At 36.9% G+C, this 20,319-nt stretch overlaps 1 protein-coding gene across 5 annotated transcripts in view; it reads right to left on the bottom strand.

Annotated features, from left to right (window-relative positions):
- The window catches only part of USP32 (ubiquitin specific peptidase 32), a 79,181-nt gene that overhangs the window by 8,821 nt on the left and 50,041 nt on the right, over positions 1 to 20,319 (bottom strand). For 3 of the 5 annotated variants that reach the window (XM_075440119.1, XM_075440121.1, XM_075440117.1), the window contains 16 exons: positions 18,123 to 18,184; positions 17,903 to 18,005; positions 15,883 to 16,075; positions 14,554 to 14,729; positions 13,660 to 13,800; positions 10,329 to 10,488; positions 7,892 to 8,046; positions 7,069 to 7,150; positions 5,230 to 5,304; positions 4,476 to 4,614; positions 4,099 to 4,204; positions 3,280 to 3,453; positions 2,555 to 2,729; positions 1,780 to 1,931; positions 929 to 1,040; positions 154 to 365 (listed from right to left, as the gene is read on the bottom strand). In XM_075440119.1, the coding sequence (XP_075296234.1) occupies positions 154 to 365; positions 929 to 1,040; positions 1,780 to 1,931; positions 2,555 to 2,729; positions 3,280 to 3,453; positions 4,099 to 4,204; positions 4,476 to 4,614; positions 5,230 to 5,304; positions 7,069 to 7,150; positions 7,892 to 8,046; positions 10,329 to 10,488; positions 13,660 to 13,800; positions 14,554 to 14,729; positions 15,883 to 16,075; positions 17,903 to 18,005; positions 18,123 to 18,184 (2,217 nt within the window). The remainder of the gene's footprint in view (positions 1 to 153; positions 366 to 928; positions 1,041 to 1,779; positions 1,932 to 2,554; positions 2,730 to 3,279; positions 3,454 to 4,098; positions 4,205 to 4,475; positions 4,615 to 5,229; positions 5,305 to 7,068; positions 7,151 to 7,891; positions 8,047 to 10,328; positions 10,489 to 13,659; positions 13,801 to 14,553; positions 14,730 to 15,882; positions 16,076 to 17,902; positions 18,006 to 18,122; positions 18,185 to 20,319) is intronic. The other 2 variants (XM_075440118.1, XM_075440120.1) reach the window with 2 other exon arrangements.

Below are 20,319 nucleotides of genomic sequence, written 5' to 3'. Positions count from 1 at the left end.
TTGGCACTCACTGAAGAGGCAAATGTATTCATGTTCCCTCTTCTTAAGAAATAAAGAATAGATTATCATGTGGACATTAAAAAAAAATCCTCACTGACTTTCTCTCAAAGTGTGCTACGTGAACAATTTATAACAAATGCCAACTCTACTAACCATTTTTCTGTGGACAGCAATTATATACCCTGTGCAGGGACTATCAGAAAGCAAGGGCACGTGACCGTTGAGAGTCCAGTTGGCAAGGTTACGCTCTGTTCCACATGGCACTACAGTATTTGGCATTCCGTTGGGAATTAGCGTTGGTTTAGGAAGGTCCCCATTCATCATTATGTTGGGTGCTCCATTAGCTGATGGCCCAGTTGAGACATCTGTAGACAGACAATTACATTCTCAGCTATCTGCAGTAACCAGAACTGGTCACACAGTTTTTATCCTTTCCATTCCGTTCAATGCATTTCATGAAGTATCTCCTATTCTCCTAAAGACCATCATCTGACCTTTTATTTGCCTACAACTTTGCAAAATCAGAGCATGCAAGAGCAAAGAATAACAGAGGTGTTTACAACCCATACATGAAACCACAAACAATAACACCAAAACCGAACACCATGCTTCCAGTTTTTCACATGTCCTGTCTTAGCGCCAATCTGCAAGTAATAAAATATTTTGCATGTTTCTTGTGTTTTTAACTAAGTATATAGCAATCTTCAGCCTGCTATCCTGGGCACGATACGAGAAAGGATTACAGACCATCAGTAGATACTGAGACTGCCCACAGCTTCTTTGTGGATCAGTACTCCAACTTATTTGTCCTTTCTTTAATCCTCACTGTTTACGTTTTACTGGGAGGTAAGGTTTTCTCCTGAATTTCTCCAGTATCTAAGCACTGTTCATTTTAAATGAGCCAGAAAATAATTACATTTTCCTTTACCTGTCTGCACAGGACTTGACGCTGATGTAGGAGATCCTGGAATAGGTATTTCAAACGCACACAAAAACCCACTCACTGATAACCGGACTTTCTGGTTGTCTTGAGGAAAGTTCTTCAGTAAAAAAGGGAAAATTAGTCAGACGTGTATATACAATTATCCATGACTCCGAACATATTTTGTTCTTTTGAAAACACTGTACCTGTCAGCTCATCTCCCCCCTCCCACCTGCTTTCTTACACCTTCTTAGAAGGAAAAAAGGGAGCCAACAAGCACACCTCTGACGATCTCTGTGGCAAGACCTGGCAGACTTATTAACGGTTCTCTAAACAGCCTGAGTGCACCTAGTTTCAAGTAGTTTTTATCCTATTCATATATATACATAACATATACACACACACATACACGCTACATGGAACTAAACCATTCATTACCTGTGCCTCCAACATCTCGACAGCGTTTAAACTCATTAGCACTCTAACTTGAGATTTATTACCTCAAGACGACTTTCTCCTTTTTTTCCTAAAATATCATTAGTAATGAATTCAATTAAACTTCTGTAAACTTCCACATCACTATTAATTTTGTTTACAAGTGGTTTATTTTGGTTCAGATTACACTGATTTTAAGTTTACTTAAAGCAAGCCAAACTGAGGTTTAAGAACGAAATAAAAGTTCATATGGAGATACAACTAAGCTGTCTTTTTTATTACACCTTTAGTTAAATTATTTCACAGTTCTTGTAAGCAAAACTTAATGTCAAAAAGAATGGAGAAGTATGCTGATGTACACTAACAACAAACAAAAATACCAAAACCATGTTGCAGCAAACATTAGGTTTTTTCCTTCTTACCTTTATATTGGAGCTATGCACCTCTGCAAGTAGAATCTGCTCTGGTTTTAGCCCACAGAGTTCACTTAACTGTTTTTTCAGACCTGTATACTTTTCATCCATGTTCAATCTCAGGCCATATCGAACAGGAGTAGTACCATCTAATTTAATTACTTTACAGAGGAAAAGAAACACACTGGTCAGCAAACCAGGAATGTTTTAACGAGAATAATACATTATAGCTACTTCTTCATTACAAAGTATTTTTTTCCTCCACTTTGGTATGATTTTTTTTTTTTAATCAGCCAGATTTCAAGGGCTGCAGACAAATGTCAGAAAATGCCTTGCTGATAGGCGGTAGAAAATGGTTTCACAATTTGTTTCACTTTTTATCACCTTTCTTTTGTCTTTTTTCCAACAATACATGGGTTCTTCACAGTCTAGTTCACAACCCATAAAGTATTTTTCATTTGCGTACTCCTCCCAGCCCTTCTTTTTCACTCTAGGCAGATTCAGGACGATCTCCACGACACAGTTAAACAGAATACGTATTTCTGTATTAATTGCTTTAGTCAAGACTGAAAATGTGCCATCTATGCTCTGTTTTTGAAGGTTTTATTTCAGTTTAGCTGTATTCCGATGAAAATTCTTGTACTCTATTATATTAAAATAGTTATACTATTTCTAAGCATAAGAGCTAATATAAGCAAGATTTGGATGTTTTGTAGCTGTTCGACACATCAAATTTTTATTTTACCACTGGCAAGTTTATGGGGAGTTAAACACTACTACTCACCTGTAATTTCTAGGTGCATGTAGCTATCCATTGGCAACGGCAAGGATAAAAAATTAAAAGGGTCAAATCTAACACTTATATGTCCACAAGTTTTACATTTTACTTGTGACTTCAGCTGCCCATGAAATAAATCTACAACAATGGATCTGTTTCTTCTCAGATGGTTTTCCCAGGCCTAAAAATGAAGTAAAAAATACAAAAACAAAAAAAAGAAAAACAAAACAAAGTTAGAAACTGAAGACTACTTGCTTGAACTACAGGAAGGAGGATATGCTGGAAGGCCTCCAAAGTTTCATTGGCCAATGGAAGTCAAATTATTTCCACGGAAATTGTTTACCCATTTCTACTGAAGAGGAAATATTCAGTTTCAACATGAGTAAAGAAAAGTTATTTCAATTAACACAATACTCAACGTATGACTTCATTTAAATTACTTCTGGAAGGATCATCAGATATCTTAAAAAATTTTGATACTCCACAGTTTTGAGTTGTTGTTCAAATTAATTGTATCACCTTTATACCTTTATTACAATACTTCAAAATCATTTTCCGTTCAAAGATTAAACTGACTCCTTAAATCACAAATCTAACAAGTTTCAAAAGACATTACAGTCCTGAAAGAGTATTGCCATAGCCTGCCTCATCAACAACTTAGTACCTTAGTACTACAAGGAAAAGAACGCAGCAAACAAACCAACCCCAAACCCCAAAATTTTACCCCATACCTCTGCTGCTACTTCCCAGTCTGGTCGACCATCACTGTCTTTCAGTTCAACATATGGCTTATCATGAACTCTGTTCAAATCCTCATGAAGACCATCCAAAAGAAAAGCCAGAAGCTCCTGTGAGTCTTGCTGCTGAAAGCCATTAAATCTTGGAGCATATTTTGCTATTGTCCACTACAAAAAAAAGCCAGAAAATTATAACATCATGTAACAAAAGTTGTAACAATAAATGAAAATATTGTAGACAAGACGCATACTGTCAATGTGCACAAATTCAATTGCCAAGAGTTATGGGAAACTGCCTGTTCTTTCAGAACAGACCATTTGCAGGGAAATGCATAATCTTTTGTCCTTAACAAGGGCTATAAAAGCCACATTTTATATCACAATCTCTGATTCATATCAGGTAATATCCCTTGACCTTAGAACCACTGAACTATGACTGTATTCCACAGAAAGCTGCTGAAGTCCTGAGCACCAGGACTGAGGCACCCTGGCCTCCTCCAGATGTGCATCTTGCCCCTGCACAGCCCTTTCCTGAACACCTCCCCTACATTCTTTACAGCAAGAAAACAAATTCTGTGACCGGTTTGGAGTAACACGCGTGATGACTGAATGCCCAGGATACAGCCACTGGCTTCACAGCCAACTTCTAACACCTAAAATACACGCCCAAGTTTCCTTCCCTGATACTGATTTGAGTCCCAGAACCATCACAATACAGGTAACATCAGGAAAAAGTGCATTAAAATATTTCTGCTATCCAAAGAAATTCTTGCTTTCCACCTTATATCCCAATAATGCACATCACAGACTTACCCGCAGCTTTAACGGTGCTATATTCTTCTGAGTTCCACTCCACAACTCCTGAACCAAATCCCCATAGCACTTGGCCATGTGTCCTTTCATTCCTATTGGATTTGTCCTAGAAATCATGAAGTAATCAACACCATACTAAAACACAAAGTTTAAGCATGGGGATAAGCAAGGAAGTGCAAAGGCTTCTTGCTGAACTGTTTTAACTCTCTCAGAAACAAGAGATTATACTTTTATGGATCTGATCTAGTATCTCCTGTATAGCTGATGGCTGATAACACTGAACTTAAAAGGATTTATTCATACTGTCTACTTCTGAAAGAAGTTTTAAAGAAACACTACAGCATCTAAAACGCCAGTGGTCTCAAACAGAAAATTACCTGTTAAGTTCATAAAGATGTCTTCCTGAGATGAAATACCGTGTTAGAGGTTGTGTATTACTGACACACTGGATACTGGAGTTCATGAAACATGTGTTACCCAGATTGCTTAACCCAGTAGCACCCTTTTCAGTAGGAACTGAGAAAAAAAAACAATTATAACAGTTGTGCAGGTGTGAAAAATTCACAACGGATGGTGTATCAGTGAAGTTAAGAATATGACCTTTTCACAGTAAGCAATTCAATTTAACCTGCTCCCAATTGCAAAATTACAGCTAGCACAGATGCAGCAGAGGACCAGTCTGTTCAAAATACCTGCTCTCTCCACTCCAGTTTAAAGAAATTCAGGTATTTTGTTGGATCTGATGCACCACGGGCATCAGTACAATCCATACAAACTATTTTCAGGTAAATAGTTATGGTCCTGAAAGTTCTGGATGATTTTATTAAAATTGTAACTATTCCTTACCTTAAAAAAAAAATCCAAGATAACGAACACAAAATCCGGAATTCATGGTACCATTTGCTACTGCTGCATCTGAACATCTACAAAATCTATCTATCTATATATCCAACCCTCCCACCCTTCCAGCATCTAGCTTCATAAACCAGAAAGAACAAGCAAAGCAGCACAGGTATAAAAGACCTCTTCCAATGTTAAGAGCACTTGTATTAAACAGAATTGTTTCAACATAATATAGCCTTTTGGATTTTTCTCCTCATCATAATTCGATTACTATGATGAAACACTTACCTTTATGTCTGTCTATTTTACTGCTGTTTGCTATAAAAGACATCTCTTCTGGCCAGCTCATGTCTTTGTTTCGAACTAGAAAGAGACATGGTACAAGGGTTTTTTAAAATTGTTTGTTACTTACTCCAGAGAGCTTATACAGCTGAAGAGGTTTAATCCAAATTTTCTAATATTTAATTCAGATTAGAAATTTGCCTATTTTTAGTATTTTTGCTAGTTTTCATTTCAATGTTTCCAATCATTATTGGAACTCATTCTAATACTGGCATCATTCCAATCACGCCAGTAACATCTTCAGAAAGCAGCTTTGAGATTGCTTTCCTGTTGGTTAATGAATTTCACCATACTTGTTCTAATACTTAATAAGGATCCCCCAGATTTGAACAAATCTGTTCACTTCATGAGCAATCACTAATATTTGTTGTTGTTACGAACCAACAAAAGATTCAAGTGTATTTCAAAATACAAATTACACGAGTTTCAAGATGAAGCGGCACAAAAACCCGCCAGCTTTCCTAAGCTTGCTTTACCACCACCTCCCCACAGGATCCCTCTGTAAACCTCTGCCTCGCGCTGACACCAGCCTTACAGCACCCTGGCGTAAGGAACTGAGCTAGGTGAAAAGGGGGAGTTATTTTTCAGTAGACCACTTCTGACAGCCAGTTCATCAGACAGGTGTCAAGTAGGCGTCCACGGGTAAGGCAGGTGGCATAGTGCACAGAGGGAGGGCAGACAGCTTCTTTCAGTGGCAATGGTGACTTCATGCCCGTTTGCTTACTGAACTGCAGCCTCGGGGTTCTTTTGCCTGATACAGCAAGGTGCAGTCCCTCTCCCCTTTCTCTACTCATAAATTCCCATTTCTTCTCTTGTGTCTAGTGATGAACGCAGATACACAATGAACTGCATCAGCCACTTTGCCAAGTTTAAACGGATTAAACATGAGCTGAGCTAAGCAGCAATAACGATGCCAGCACACCTGAGTTGTAATATGAGGCTACGCTAAGAGAAACTTGTAGAGAAACAAAGCAAGACCCAGCTTTGTATACTGCCTTTGTGATGTAAGGACGACAGTAGAGTGGATTAAACATGTACGCTTCTGTTTCTCACACTAAAAAATTAGCCAAAAAGGTCAACCTACTCGGAAACTCAGCTAATCCGTTCACCCTGACACCTTTGACAAAGGTTAATGTATTTGTGACTGATACCACTGCCTAGCGTAGTAGCGCACAGCAGGAGGATGAGACACAATGGACATAAATTGAAACAAGAAGGGTTGAGATTGTTTATGACGCCTTTTCACCACGATAAGAGTCAGTCAAGCAGCCAAGTCCAAAAGCGTTCGGTTCTCTCCAGATGTGAAAATAAAAGCAGCTTGCAATGAAAGTCTTAGAAATGAACATGGACTCAAGCATGCAGTTTTCTTCATCTTCTGCTTTGTGAGTAAAAATGTGTTCATGCAAATATCATAACCTGAACTCTTGTAAAATTAGTGAAAGAAAAAATGAGATAATGAAAAAGTCTCAGATGCCTCACACTGCTTTTGTTAAATCTTTAGTATTTTAGTTATTGTCGTAGGGGTAGTGGATTACTTGAAGCTTTGATATTTCTTCCTGTATTTCTCTCAACACATGCATGTATAGAGACAGACATCTATTTACACATGCTCTTCCTTCTCAAAACATTTCCAAAAATAAAATATTTGGGCAGCAGGCCTATATATTTGTGTAGTTGGGGCAATTACAGAAATGGGTACTACACACAATTTATTCACCAGATTTATATACTCATATAAAGCTATTCGGTTTTAGCATGTAAATCAATTATAGGCCCTTTTAATACCTTCTATCACTAAATGCTGCTCATCTTGGATTTTAAGATATTCCAGTCTGTGATCTTCATCATCCAGCAAAGTAAGATAGTTCTGCAGGAGAAAAAAAAATACTTCATATAGTTACTAGTTCTAGATTTAAAACTCTCTGAGGATATTTTAATCTCGAAGCAATGAAATTAAAATAGTATTAACAATTTCTTCACAACGAGAACATCAGTTTCCTACCTTTGTTAATTAAATACAGTAGTTCACTGATCTCCAGAAGCATCTAGTTCAATGCTTTAATTTTATGTGGTATTTCTTTAGAATGAGAGAATTACATGCACTTAATGACATGGAGGAATACATTCTGCCTGTTCATTGTGATTTGTTCACACACACATTTGAAAAAGATCCTGGATGGCTGCCGGCTTCTGTGCCAACAGAAGCCCACAGCATCACGCGTGTCAATGAAAGCATCTATTTTTATTTCTATTTAAAACAGTTTTAATGAAACTTCCCACCAAGCCTTTTAAAAGGTCAACCAACTGCCAATTTTTAAATACATCACAGGATAATTTAATGTTTGTCAGGCTACTAGGAAAACAGAAGATAAGTTTCCTGGGTCATTTAACACCAAAATCTAAATTTCACTGCTTCGAGTGCACAAACAACTCTAGAACATACATGGTAAGAGTTTTCCAGTCTGGGCAGTTATACTGCAAAGGACACTTACGTCCACTTCCTTTTTTTTTTTCCTATGCACGTGTACTTAATAGTTTCTAGAAAAGAATAAGATATACAATATCCAATAGCTGATAAAAAAAGAAAAAGAAAAAAGACCACCATTACCTCACTATTGTATAACCAGAGGCGCATATCTTCCTCTTTTATACGTAGCCTCTGGGAGAGATATTCATGTATCTCTTTAATTGTTTGCATTCGACTAAAGCAGCCGGTGTAAGCCAACACTCTTTTTAAAGGAGCATTCGGTGAAGGTACATTTCCTGCATTCACAATCATAACAAAAGGGTAAAAGATAACGTACATACTCGTAGGCCAACTGAAATCAGATTAATAACAACTTCTGCACTACATATACTACAAGTACTTTCTGTGAAAAAGTACACAGTTCTATTGCTTTTGTTTATGGATAAAATAATGAGTTAGACTGAAAGCTAGTTGTTACCAATCCTTTGGGACAACAAACTTGCCATCACAAACCAGATAAATTTACCTCCCTTCTTACCAACACCTCCCCTAAGATTCTCATTGAAAATATATAATTTTAAAAGAAGTTTTAGAAGACTGGACTATTCTCTTCTTTCTGTTTAAGACATAGCATCAGAAACAAAGGTAGTTTTCAAAATAAAAGAACCTTAACATTTCATGAAAATTTTCTTTTTGAGAGAACACTGTAAGCAAAAAATAAGGTAAAAAAATCCCAGCCTGACTATTGTTCTAAGTAGCAGGACTTTCCTTCAGCTATTCTATGGAGATGAATGCTGATCTGTGAAGATGAAAATCAGCCTGGAAGTTTCATAATAAACATATTCTTAAAAACTAAAATCCTCAAAATATATTTTGTGAAGATGCGTAGGACTGTCACCAGAATTACTCAACAAGCTCATGTTAGCAATACAAAATAATTCCATCAGTCCAGATCGTTGCTCTTTTCTATCATGTGAGCTCATCTTTAAATAAAACATTTGCACAAGAGATGAGACCAGCTTTACATGCTTTATTTTTTGATCATCTTTAGTTTAAACTCGGGAAGTTCCCCACTCCTCACAGAGACAGGTCTGTAACACAGTCATGAAAAGCTTTTATTATACAGTCAAACCCAACCAGGCAACTGCATTACTTAAGTAACCAGAGAAGTGACATCGTTCTACTTTCACTGCCAAAAGATTAAAATAAAATAAATAGTACCATATGCAAAGATGGACTATTACATATCATTTGACAAGAGTCTGAAACTATACTGTCATCATCTTGTAAGTCAGCAAAGCATCAGTTTTGCTTCAGTATACCAAGCAAAGTACTCATTTTTTTTAAAAGAAAACAAAAAAGCATTTTCTGAGATTAGGGATCAGAGGATTAGTTGTAAGATTACAGCAAGAAAGCGTATCTGAAAACTCAAAAAGATTAATAACTGATTGGACGAATAAATTAGTGCAGAGCAAAATAATTCCAAATCAAGATCAAATCTGGCACATCAGAAGAGTCTCTTTATTTGAATTTGGGCATTTTAGGATGTCCAAACAAAGCAGTTTCCATTTTATTAGGTCACGTAGGAAAAAATGAATTTGGGTAGCAGGCAGTTTCTGTAGCGGAACTCGATCAAGCAGGCAGCCACTATCTACACGTTGAGATTCTACCAAAGCAGTGAAAAACTGAGCATCTGCATGAGATTTTTAAACATGGGCTAACACTAGTAAGGCTAAAGGACTTAATTTTCAGTAGTCAGGTAAGCCTACTTCTGGACATACGTGACTGTGGATGCATACGCCTATTTGTGTGTATCCAAATGCACATGCATGTGAACAGCAGATACTGCTTCAAACCTATTATGCAAGGCAAGTATGCAACTGTGCATACAAACTGGTGACTGAACACAAATCCCGCAACACTTTTCATCTGAAATGTCAAGCTGCCATCTAAAGATTATTCTTACAGCCCATTACTTGTACAATCTTTTGGTGAGCATTACCACCACAATTACGGCACATACATTTTAGATGTTTACACTTTCTACTGAATTGTCTTTCTGAACTGCATCAAATAACAGTCCATGTATTCCATTAATTCAGTCCTTTTCTACAGACTATTTAATAATTTTGAGCATTAAAGCCTAGCTGCCCAAGTAACTCTGGACCAGCTGGCTGAACAATGATCTAGCTTATCACATCACCGTACTACCAGATACACACCCCCACCTCAATGCACAGATGCACGTGTGCTGTGGCTACACAATCAGCTACCAGCAGGATTAATCACATCTGCCCTTCTTCGCTGTGTAGTTTATGCAGTGCTCATTTCTCACTTTCGACTCACCAATCTATTTGCAGTGACTATGCGACTTAACTGACTGCCCTGAAAATGCTCCCTCATGCCTCTTCCTTTCAAGAGAAGACAGGAGGAAAGCCTTTAAATCTTTACCAAGTGCTGATTGTGCCTTACAGTTGATTAGCTGGTGGACAAGCACAGTGGCAGCAAGCTTCTACAGCTGCGGGTCTCGCTTTCTTAGAAACTGCGCACTTGTATTCTTGCTGCATTCTTAAGTTACCTCTAGGTAAATGCTGAGGAAACATTCTCAGGCTCATCATACCCATATTCACCCAGATGTTTGACTGCTGCGTTCGAGTGGCAGGCTGCTGTCTCAGGAAGAGCAGATAGCGAGGAAACAACTCTAGTTCAGGCACGTTTGTTTTGCTGTTTTTGATCACCTAGTAAAGAAGTTTAAAACACATTTTAGAGACTGCTCTTCCAAACGTGTAGGAAATCCCAGCAGGAACAGGAAGTAATGATTAAAGCAGATGGTTAAAAAAATAAACTATGTTTTACTGGCAGGCAAGAAATCCTTTGAACTTCTTATGAGGTCTTAGGCAAATATCCACAGGAATAACAATTTACTGATTTCTAAGCACTTTTTCAAGCTTGTTAGTTGCAGATTGTCAAAAGCAAACACCTTATTTCATGGAGCGTAGCTTCCTGCACAACACCATGGAAAGAACATTTTTATAATTCCTGAAATGTACGTGAAATTACAATGAACCTCATTAATTCTACTCAGCGTATACTTCAATATAAAAGTTTCACAACTGTTGCAAAAAACTCTCACGTGCTAAGACATTTGTTCTGAACTTTTTGAAATATAGGATTGAATTCAAACCTTCATATTGTAAGAACAGACCGAAACTTACTTTTCTTGCATTTTGATACGTTGACAGAAAAAGCTGAAATTTCCCCAGAACATGACTTGCAGCTTTTCAGTCACCATTTCTACAAAGACTTTGCTATCCAGTTCCACCCAAACATAGAGATATATAAATGGCAGGAATGTTCACTATTTTTGTGACCATGTGAAGCAGAAGAAAACAGCTGAAGTTGTGAGAAGCAATACAATGCACTGAAGTGCCATGGTATTAAACTTCAGTTACAACAAAAACAACAGTGATGACATTTTCTGGAAAAAGACAACATAATAGTTCCTGCTGCGGGGTGGGAGACTGGGACTGTCAAGTGCCCGTATACATCGTCACGAGTAATCAAACGGTCTTCAGAATTCAAGTGTTCACATAACCGTCAAAATATTCCTTAATTATGGACTGAAAGGCTAAAGTTTATACATAAATTAGTTACATTGTTTTGCAGACAGGATACCCAAACTAAAATTCTCTCATTCTGAATAGAAGTCTCCTTCCTAATGACCCTATCACAAAAATCTCAAGCACATTAGACTGTGCTGTGTATAAAGAGATGTGGCCTTTTCTGGATCATGCAAGGTGTTTGTTTCCATGGAGAATGTGTGGGAGGAGGGTAGCAGAAGCCAGTGATTTTTCACTGTAAAATAATTGCCAGTACTACAGCTAACAGACCAAATTGTCAAAAAATCATACAGCTAATTCTCTCCCATTTGTGACACGGAAAATTCGTGACATCAACCACCTAATCTCTATTGCTACCATTAAAAAAACATCCCCTCACTCCCTTTTTTAAAGTGTAGCTCCTATAAGAGACTACCTGACACAGAAGAAACCAACCACTATGTGGAATAAATATACTCAACAAAAATTACATAAAGTTTCCAATGCCTCTAAGTGAACAGAGCAAATTAATTCCATTTCTCTTGCCTCCAACATCAGCATACTTTTTTATAAACTCAATATTAATAAATCAAGGCATGCCAGCTTTAGCTCCAAATGCTTATGACCTGTTAAACGTTTTATATTATTACACACAGAGAAACAGAGATAGCTCAATAAATTGTGAGTAAATTATGATTTAACAATGACTATTGCTATATAATTACTGCTTCTCTTTCAGAAATACTGTTGCTGTTATAACTGCAACCAAAAAAATCTCACTGCGATAACAGAGTAATTATTAGTCCACTTAGTCAACTCCATTTAATACATAGCACTTCCACATCTGAAAATTGTATTCTGCAATATGTTCTGCACTGTACCCAAAATTAATTTTTAATTAAAGATATTACAGCTTTGATACAGAAAACACTAGTGTTAGTTACAAAAAGCTAATTTCAGCTCTTCAAGGTTTTTTTTCTTTTAACACCTCACCTTTGATAGGCTCTTTCTAATTAGTTCATTTCATTGTAAGGTTTTAAGTGACTACAGGCAACTAGATAATTGTTGATACAAAAATACATCATTACCAATTTGCAAATATATTTTTTATTACACAATGAAAACATGTTAATTGTCTGTAAAACTCTTTCATAATTTCATTGTCATTCAGTGGCTTTTCTGCTTTCTGTCAAATGTAAGAAATGTAAAAATTCACTACATACGGATTATTTGCTAATAGAGTATTCCATAAGTTTGGAGAAGTATTACGGATTTTGTGGCAAAGAATGAGAACGATCATCACTTGCCTCATCAGTAAGATCTTTAGTTACTTGTTAGAAAAAATAAAGGCAATTATTGTAATACTAGAAGAATGACACAAAAGAACATATTCTGAATATGCGATCTGCTCAAAGTAGCAACTGGCATTCACTCAGCCACGATACATAGTCCTTGCAACAAAAATCAAAACTGAAGAATTAAATCAAGAGCAGCCTGGATGAGTGTATCAGGTGACATTACTGGTCTTTCCTCTTAGCACTGAATGCAGTTAACCAGAATCATACCGATTCAGCCTTAGATAGTAGAAGCCAACTCTGTTTTAGCATCTGTATCTTGAGGAACTGCTTATGATAAAGGCTTTACTTAAAAACCTTTGACTAGAAGCTGAACAACTTCACCAGTCTGTGTAGTATTCAAAAGCTGATATGCTCATTTGCAATTCTTTTCAGGAATACCTGCTCCTGCTGCTTTTTAGATCTTCACCACATCTTGTGGATTGCATTTTCTATGACACTGAATTTGAAGGACAGCAACTGTTACCTTCCCTCTACTTCATGAAATTGTAAGAGAGAAGAAACACATTTTTAAAGCTGCATGTGTCCCAGTTTTAATTTTATTGGTTTTGCAGACCAGTTGAAAATTTATCTTAGCTTTTCAAGATGAGTGTTTTGATGCCAAGTCTTTTAAACTGATCTCAAGTTTACTTTTGTCTGCTTTAGCAATCATGATCAGTTAAGCAGCACTTCTGCCCTGCTGCAATATCTCCTAGGGTTTGTGCTGCAAACCTCCTGGTAAATATCCAGAACTTTCCATCCATGCCCATCTCTAAGACTGCTTTTTCCTAGCTTGCTCTTCAAGACTTCTCGTTCAGACTATCCATTTTGGATGAAGTGGGAGATGACTACAAAAGACTACCTTATGCAACTGGTAGAAGCTTGGACACAGCAGTGTCCAATTTAATAATAAATAAGCAGTGTTTATATTATCCCAGTGGTTAGGGCAAATAAAGTGTCTATAATCACAACTCACCGGCCTGGGCAAGGACAGATTTGCTCCATACCAATGGTAAAGTGCTCTCCAAACTGGTTCTGGTACCATTATGTAGTCCTTTCCTTCAATCAGCTGTGGCGATCGCCTTAATCTTCCACCCTCCATTGTTAATGATGCAGCCTTTAAACAAAAAGGGATTTTGTCAAATCTCAAGTGGAAAAAACAGTCTACAGCTACAACGATTTTAGTTCATGAACACAGAACACTTCAATTATTAAAAAAACTTTAAAGCAGCAATTAGCAACTACTTTTCATACTAAAAGATGGTATTTAAATGTAACAATAATTAACACTGAAGTTTTACTACTTACTATTTCTCTAAAAGGCTGTCCAACACAAAATGTCTATTACACCTCTCTTGTGTCACCTACTCCAGCAACTTCAGATACTGCATAGAGAAATCCAATCTCTACTCATCATAGATGGTGCTGGTTTGTGGTTTATGTTTTGTTTGCACGAATACTGGAAAAACGTTCAGTTTTGGTTTACTATTTAATTAACTATTTTCTGGGTTTATGCAATAGTAATAAACTCATATTTAGATTGAAAACACTGAAGAAAAGTGTTTAATTACTAAAATATTTTACAGTTAATGCAGAAAGTTGTATTTTCATAAACGCCTTTTTCATTCATAAGTTTTGTGAAGCTGTTTAAGAACATTTTGAATGTTTCTCTTCCCACAAAACACTAAGTAGTAGTCTCAGAAACATCACACAATTTTTTCCTCTCATGATACGAGTAAGAAACCCAAATTTTGTTATATGACAAAGCAGTGTTAATTTAGAATTAAGCCACTAGCTGAAAAAAAAACACACAAAAAAGCCGTGATAGAAGTATGCTAAAAAGATACTTTTCCCATATTCACGCATTTACCTTCACTGGCTCTTGTGTTACTAGGGGTTGGTTATCAATTGCTCCTGGTTTTTGAGGATTAAGTTGTAGCAAGGTATTCCCATTTGTTCCAAGGAAACACTGGTTATTATTGTCTGAAGTATTATGCTGCCTAGCAAAACATACATCAGTCCCTGGTGTGCCAGCGTAAAGAGTATCTATAACAGAATACAAGAAAAAAACCAAAACATCTCTCTATTTCAGTTCTTGACTCCGTAACATAAATAAATCAGTTAAACTGTTGTACCCTTTTTTTTTGTTTGTTTTTAAAAAAGGCTGTTGAAGTTTTCTGTGCTTTGTACTTCAGGAAAACATGCAACTCTTCCAAAGTACAGAGTGACAATACACTAGTACTCTCAGAAAAGATAAAGAAGTAGAGCTTCAAATACAAAGCAGATATTTATACAAATACTGGTTTGAAAACAGCTGAACTAGGTTTGTGTGAGCAAATGTGTATGGCATTTGCTTGTTGTCTGGATATGTGAATATCAAACTCTTGAAAATCTTGTATATAAAACTGAATATATATGCAAGAATGCCTTATTTTAATTTTTTTCCTCTTGAAACAGCAAGTATTTTTATTCCTACGCCAAATCTAAATTTCAGGTTAGAAAAAAGAAAAAGAAAGAACCTTTAATCTAAAACTTGCTTCCCTCCTCCCCTTCGTCTATTCCCCAACCCCCACCCCCAAAATGATCACAGTAATTTATCTACTTTAAATTGAAGTTACAACTTTAAGATACATATTTTAAAATACCAGATGCAGCATTCAGCTGTCTTTTAAGGAAAAAAAAAAAATTGCAAGTTCTCACAAGAACAGACTGAACTAAAAATCCCTTCTTTCACAAAGATGGCTCCTAGAATATGCACAGATTCACTTACACCATATGCCCTGTAAAACTCTCAGCACATTTTTCCTAATTTTTTTTCTGCTTCTTTCGTCTTTGTAGTATCTGAGGTCATCTCATTGCAAGACATAGTGCAACACCAACTAGGCATGAGCTAGAAACAACTTATAGTGAAGGGAGGGGTGGGGGGGGAAACATCCACTCAGAAAATAAATGATAGGACAAAAGCTATCTTGGAAACAATTCTGGAAACTAATCATAGCGTAAAAGATAAACTGCTGTTTAAACAAGACTGTTTGCTCTTTATCCACCACAGACTACAAAATCCCGGTAATTCGTGCTGTCCACATGTAGGCCACTTCTGCAATCTAAACCATGTTATCTTTTCGCCTGGAGGAACCCATGCAGTATCTCAAAACTTGTTCTACGTTAAACCTCCAAGGAAATAAGATGTTATGCTTACTGCTGCTAGTAGACTCTGAGGCTTCTGATGCAGTAGAAATATTATCTGAAAACTTTTCTTCTGTTGCACTGAAGTAATTAAGACCTCCCATTTTGTCTTCTCCCTGTTCTGAAGTATTGGCTGCAGCAGCTATGAGTGAATTCTTACCTCCACTCAAGACAGATGAAGGCTCTATCACAACAGGGTTTGCATCCTAAAATTAGTAAGCAAGTAGAAAAGTTAACTATAAGCCAATATCAAAGACATTTAACATCAGTCAAATTAATTACCAGCTTTCACAGCTGTGTGACCACCCTGCATATCACAACAAGCTTTATAGAAAAAAAAAATAATTCTAGATGTACTGATGAAAAATCTGCAGAAACAAACAGGCAAAACTGCTAAACCAATAGAATAAACTCTTCTGCACAATACAAAAATGTGAAATGCCAGATTTATTTTCTCTATCTAGATACATAAGACAACAAGCATTTTAGACAGATGTAATCACAGACTGTAAATATTTGAAGATTTGTCCTTGTTGAATATCACACGATTAAATGAGAACAGCAAGCACAAGAACAAAAAACGTTCTTTCCTCAAACCTGCAACATTTGAGTCTTCCCTAACTTTGTTTCAAAACAAAGTTCCTTTGTTTCCTTTGGAGAAACAGCATTGCAAAGGCAATCTGGCTCCCTCTCAGGCAAGATGAAGGTGGGCAAAAAAGTCTGCATCCCTCAAAAGCACAATTTGCCAGTCCGCTACAGACAAGATGCAAGATGAATCCTACCCAATTTAGAGCACCAGTCACAACAAGAAATGTCAATAAATGAGAAAGCAGAAGAAGGAGGGAATTAACTGAGGCCTTAGAGAAGAAAAGCGAAAATCCAGGCTATGAGCATCACTGGCAAAAGTGTTCTGTGTTGTCTCCTATTTATCACATCACTAAACACAGCATCTTGTCAAATAACAAAACTGTGCAATAAAGCTAAAAGTATAAAAATAAAAATAAAACCTATGTTGGAATTACAATAATCACTTATAGAGTTTCATGGAAATTCTGAGTGTTCTCTTTGCTCAAGAGGTAGACAGAGCAACTAATGGCATTGTGCTGCTGTGCAAAGGATTAGGTACGAAATCTTGTGCACACCTGAGTACTCACACGGCGACAAGGATCAAACTACCTACTATTTCAGGAATTTAAGCCCTCATTTGTCCACTTTATTGTGCACAAAGAATAACTGTAATTACATGGTTAGTTAATGCACACATGGCAGTTTTCTGAATATTTTTAGTTATTTATAAAACAACTCAAATATTTATATGATTACGTATCATATATAAAACTCTACTGCTAAATAGTTTATTTCACTTATTCTATATTCTTGATTGCAAAGAATATTTATCTCCACCTCAGTTAAATTTAATAAAATTTAATAAAGTTTACTCATTGTTATATGTTATTATATATTACTAATATATATTTTATTATAAATTTGATAAAATTTAATAAAATAAATAAATAGGCTTTGTTTTGTAAAATTCATAGTGATGCTTTAACTTTTACATTTTAGTTGGAGGGTATATGTAACTGTAAGGTTTTAGCAGGACTCCTTTGATCACCACCAGGTGCTCATAAATCAAATTATACCAATTCCCTCCTTCATTTGTCCAGAAAATGCACGGTGTGTATTTGTGGGCCAAGCAAAGTCAAAAACAAAAAAGGTAGCTTTATTATCAAACGAATCCAGAGACTTCAGGGAAGTACTATTGTGAGACTATGCTTTTATTCAGAAAAGTATTTTGACATGCAGGAACGATGAAACAAAGTAGAGGAGGACATGACAGTTTAATGAAATTATAGTGGAAAGCTCACCATGTGCCAATGATTCAGCAAAACAATTATTTTCCACTAAGAGACAGGAGATACTTAATTTCAAGCATTATTGGTTAAGCAGTCATTTGCTCCCTACTCTTTTTTTCATGAGCACATTCACAAAAACAAAGAAATCACTTCTTCAGTACACATTATTATACTTACGTATTTGACATATTCCTTCCACTGGTGCCACCATGGCATTGCAATAAGAAACCAGTTGTGCCCTGGCTGAAGGCCATACCTGCTTTCTCTCTCTAACCAGCCTCTGGACATATAGAATGAACAACATGAAGTATTAGCTGAAACGGGGAAATTAAAGTTCTTCTGAACATATTAAAAGGTGATTCTGAAACCCATTTAAGATTCTGAGCAAAACATGTACCTAATAATCTGTCCTTCCTCTTCTGGAGTGGCAGGTCGTAGCCCCAAAACTATATGACACACCTGGAAGAGGAAAGTAATTCTTATTAAGAACTACATGACTATGAAATGAGCATCAGGTAAAAGAAAGAACAGAACAATTCTAATGGGACTCTTCAAAAAATTTGTTTTAGTTATGTACCAAAATTACCTAAAATTGAACAAATCACTAAAGAAAAAAAAAACCAACAACCAAAAAAAACCAAAATGGAAACGGGAGAAAATGGGGAGACGCGGTTATAAATGGGACAAAGGAAATCGAGCACATGAAGAGATGGAGGGAGAAGCTTAAAGCAGTCCAACCAACCAGTCACCTCCAAAAACGCTCTCAAAATTGTAGAACATTCTCTGGATGTCTGATGCTTTTTTATTTTTTTTCTTTTTGAAACAAACGCAGAAGAAAAAGGCACCCTCCCCTAGATGGCCGCTCGATTTGGGTGGGGTTCTGTTCCGAGCACGAGACAGCAGTCCCAGACGGCTGGCATTTCACTCCTCTCCTCCCAGTAAAACCACGCTGGCCTTGGCCGCAGTGGGGTCTCCGGCTGGGCGTGCGGCAGGGAGTGAGGAGCACAGGGAAACAGTCTCTGCAGGAGCCTTTGTTTCCCATCGCAGGGAGGAGGGTCAGCTGTCTCGTCTCCGAGACAGTTTTCAAATTGGTTGCTACTCATAACATGATTTATAGTCTTTTCCTTATGTCTCTTTGGAGGCTATCAATTTGCATCTCAGCTGGAGATTTCTAATGACTGGTGAGATAACTTATTTAAATTTATATTACAGTGTGAGAGAACATTTCACATTCCGAATAAAACAAAGGCCATTAGCTGCTGGGAAGCAACAGATTTTCCAGGACACACAACACAGCTGGCTCTGCTGTTTCTTTTTGAACTCCTGTAACACACGCTAGTATCAGATTCTTCACATAAACTGCTCCTGCTGCAAACAAACCAATTTGTTGTCAAGCTTTGCTTTCCAAGGCATTCCACTCAGGCTACTTCGCTTTTCTGTCTGCAGGTGAGACACACAAGCTCACGACAGTTCAAATAAATACCCAGACAAATCAATAGCAGACTCTGTCCTGTGCAAGTATGCTGTTGAGCCTGCAGCATGAGACAAGGGTGCCTGATATGACAAAGCTATCAAAGTATATAAAAATAAAAATCTAACACGAAAATGTAGCAACTCTGTCAGGAGAAAAAAAAAAAAAACAACTGTAAATGAGACCTCCAACAAGCAATGTGTAAAAACTGTGGTGTGTAATCATCAGCGAGACAAATTTATTAAAAAATGTTCATTCATTCTACCTCAATATTGCACAGATATTTGTTAGTTAATCAATATTAAGTTATGATAGGATATTTGATGCTAGGCAGTCCAAAAATAAAGACACTCCTTCTTGACCAGGCTGCAGTGTAAGCAAATGCTGATGTGATTAGAGATAAAAAGAATTCGCAGAACTTTCTGATTTTGTTCTTTCCAGCTGTGGTGTAGCTGATGGCCATAGAATACTCTCACTCAGTCCCCATTAAGTTCTTGGCAATATAGTACAAAATAGTAATCTAACAACAGAAGTCCTCCATAATAATCCCTAAAAATTGATTAGCCATTTATTAAAAATGAAAAATAATACTAGTCTAGGGTCACAAACCAGAGCATCAGTAGTATGCTATTCCGGTAGCCACTCACAACAATTACTTGTTTTTTTAAAAAAAACACAGACCTTCTTTCTGACGAAATATTTTTCTGCTACAGTCTGACCCTGTAACTGATTAAGCTTCACTCATAAGACAAGAACAGAGCCCACTGGTGCTCCCTGGCCCTCCCTGGGAGAACCGAGACTGTCCTACAGGGCTGGAGGCGAACACTAAATTAGGATTAATCTTCAAGGCTCCATTAGGATTATTATTACTTAAATTCAAAGTTAAGGACACAAACTGCAGTGAATGAAAATACTCTTAGGGGGTTATTGTCTGTACAAAGTGAGCCAGCACTAAAATATGACTTATAAGGATTTATAAAAATCCAGATCAAGCTCAGTTAAAAACAAATCCAGCGCACACTTCACCCTCAGCTTCTGCAACACGGCATCACAGCGTTCGAGGACTGCTCCACTAAGAAAGCAATGACAGGTTCCTTAGACAGCCTTAACAGAAAATGTAAAG

This window comes from Opisthocomus hoazin, chromosome 20 (assembly GCF_030867145.1).
Source record: "Opisthocomus hoazin isolate bOpiHoa1 chromosome 20, bOpiHoa1.hap1, whole genome shotgun sequence".
In the NCBI taxonomy this organism is placed as follows: Eukaryota; Metazoa; Chordata; class Aves; order Opisthocomiformes; family Opisthocomidae; genus Opisthocomus; species Opisthocomus hoazin.
Note: the sequence above shows the minus strand (reverse complement) of the source record. Positions and strands in the feature narration are given on the sequence as shown.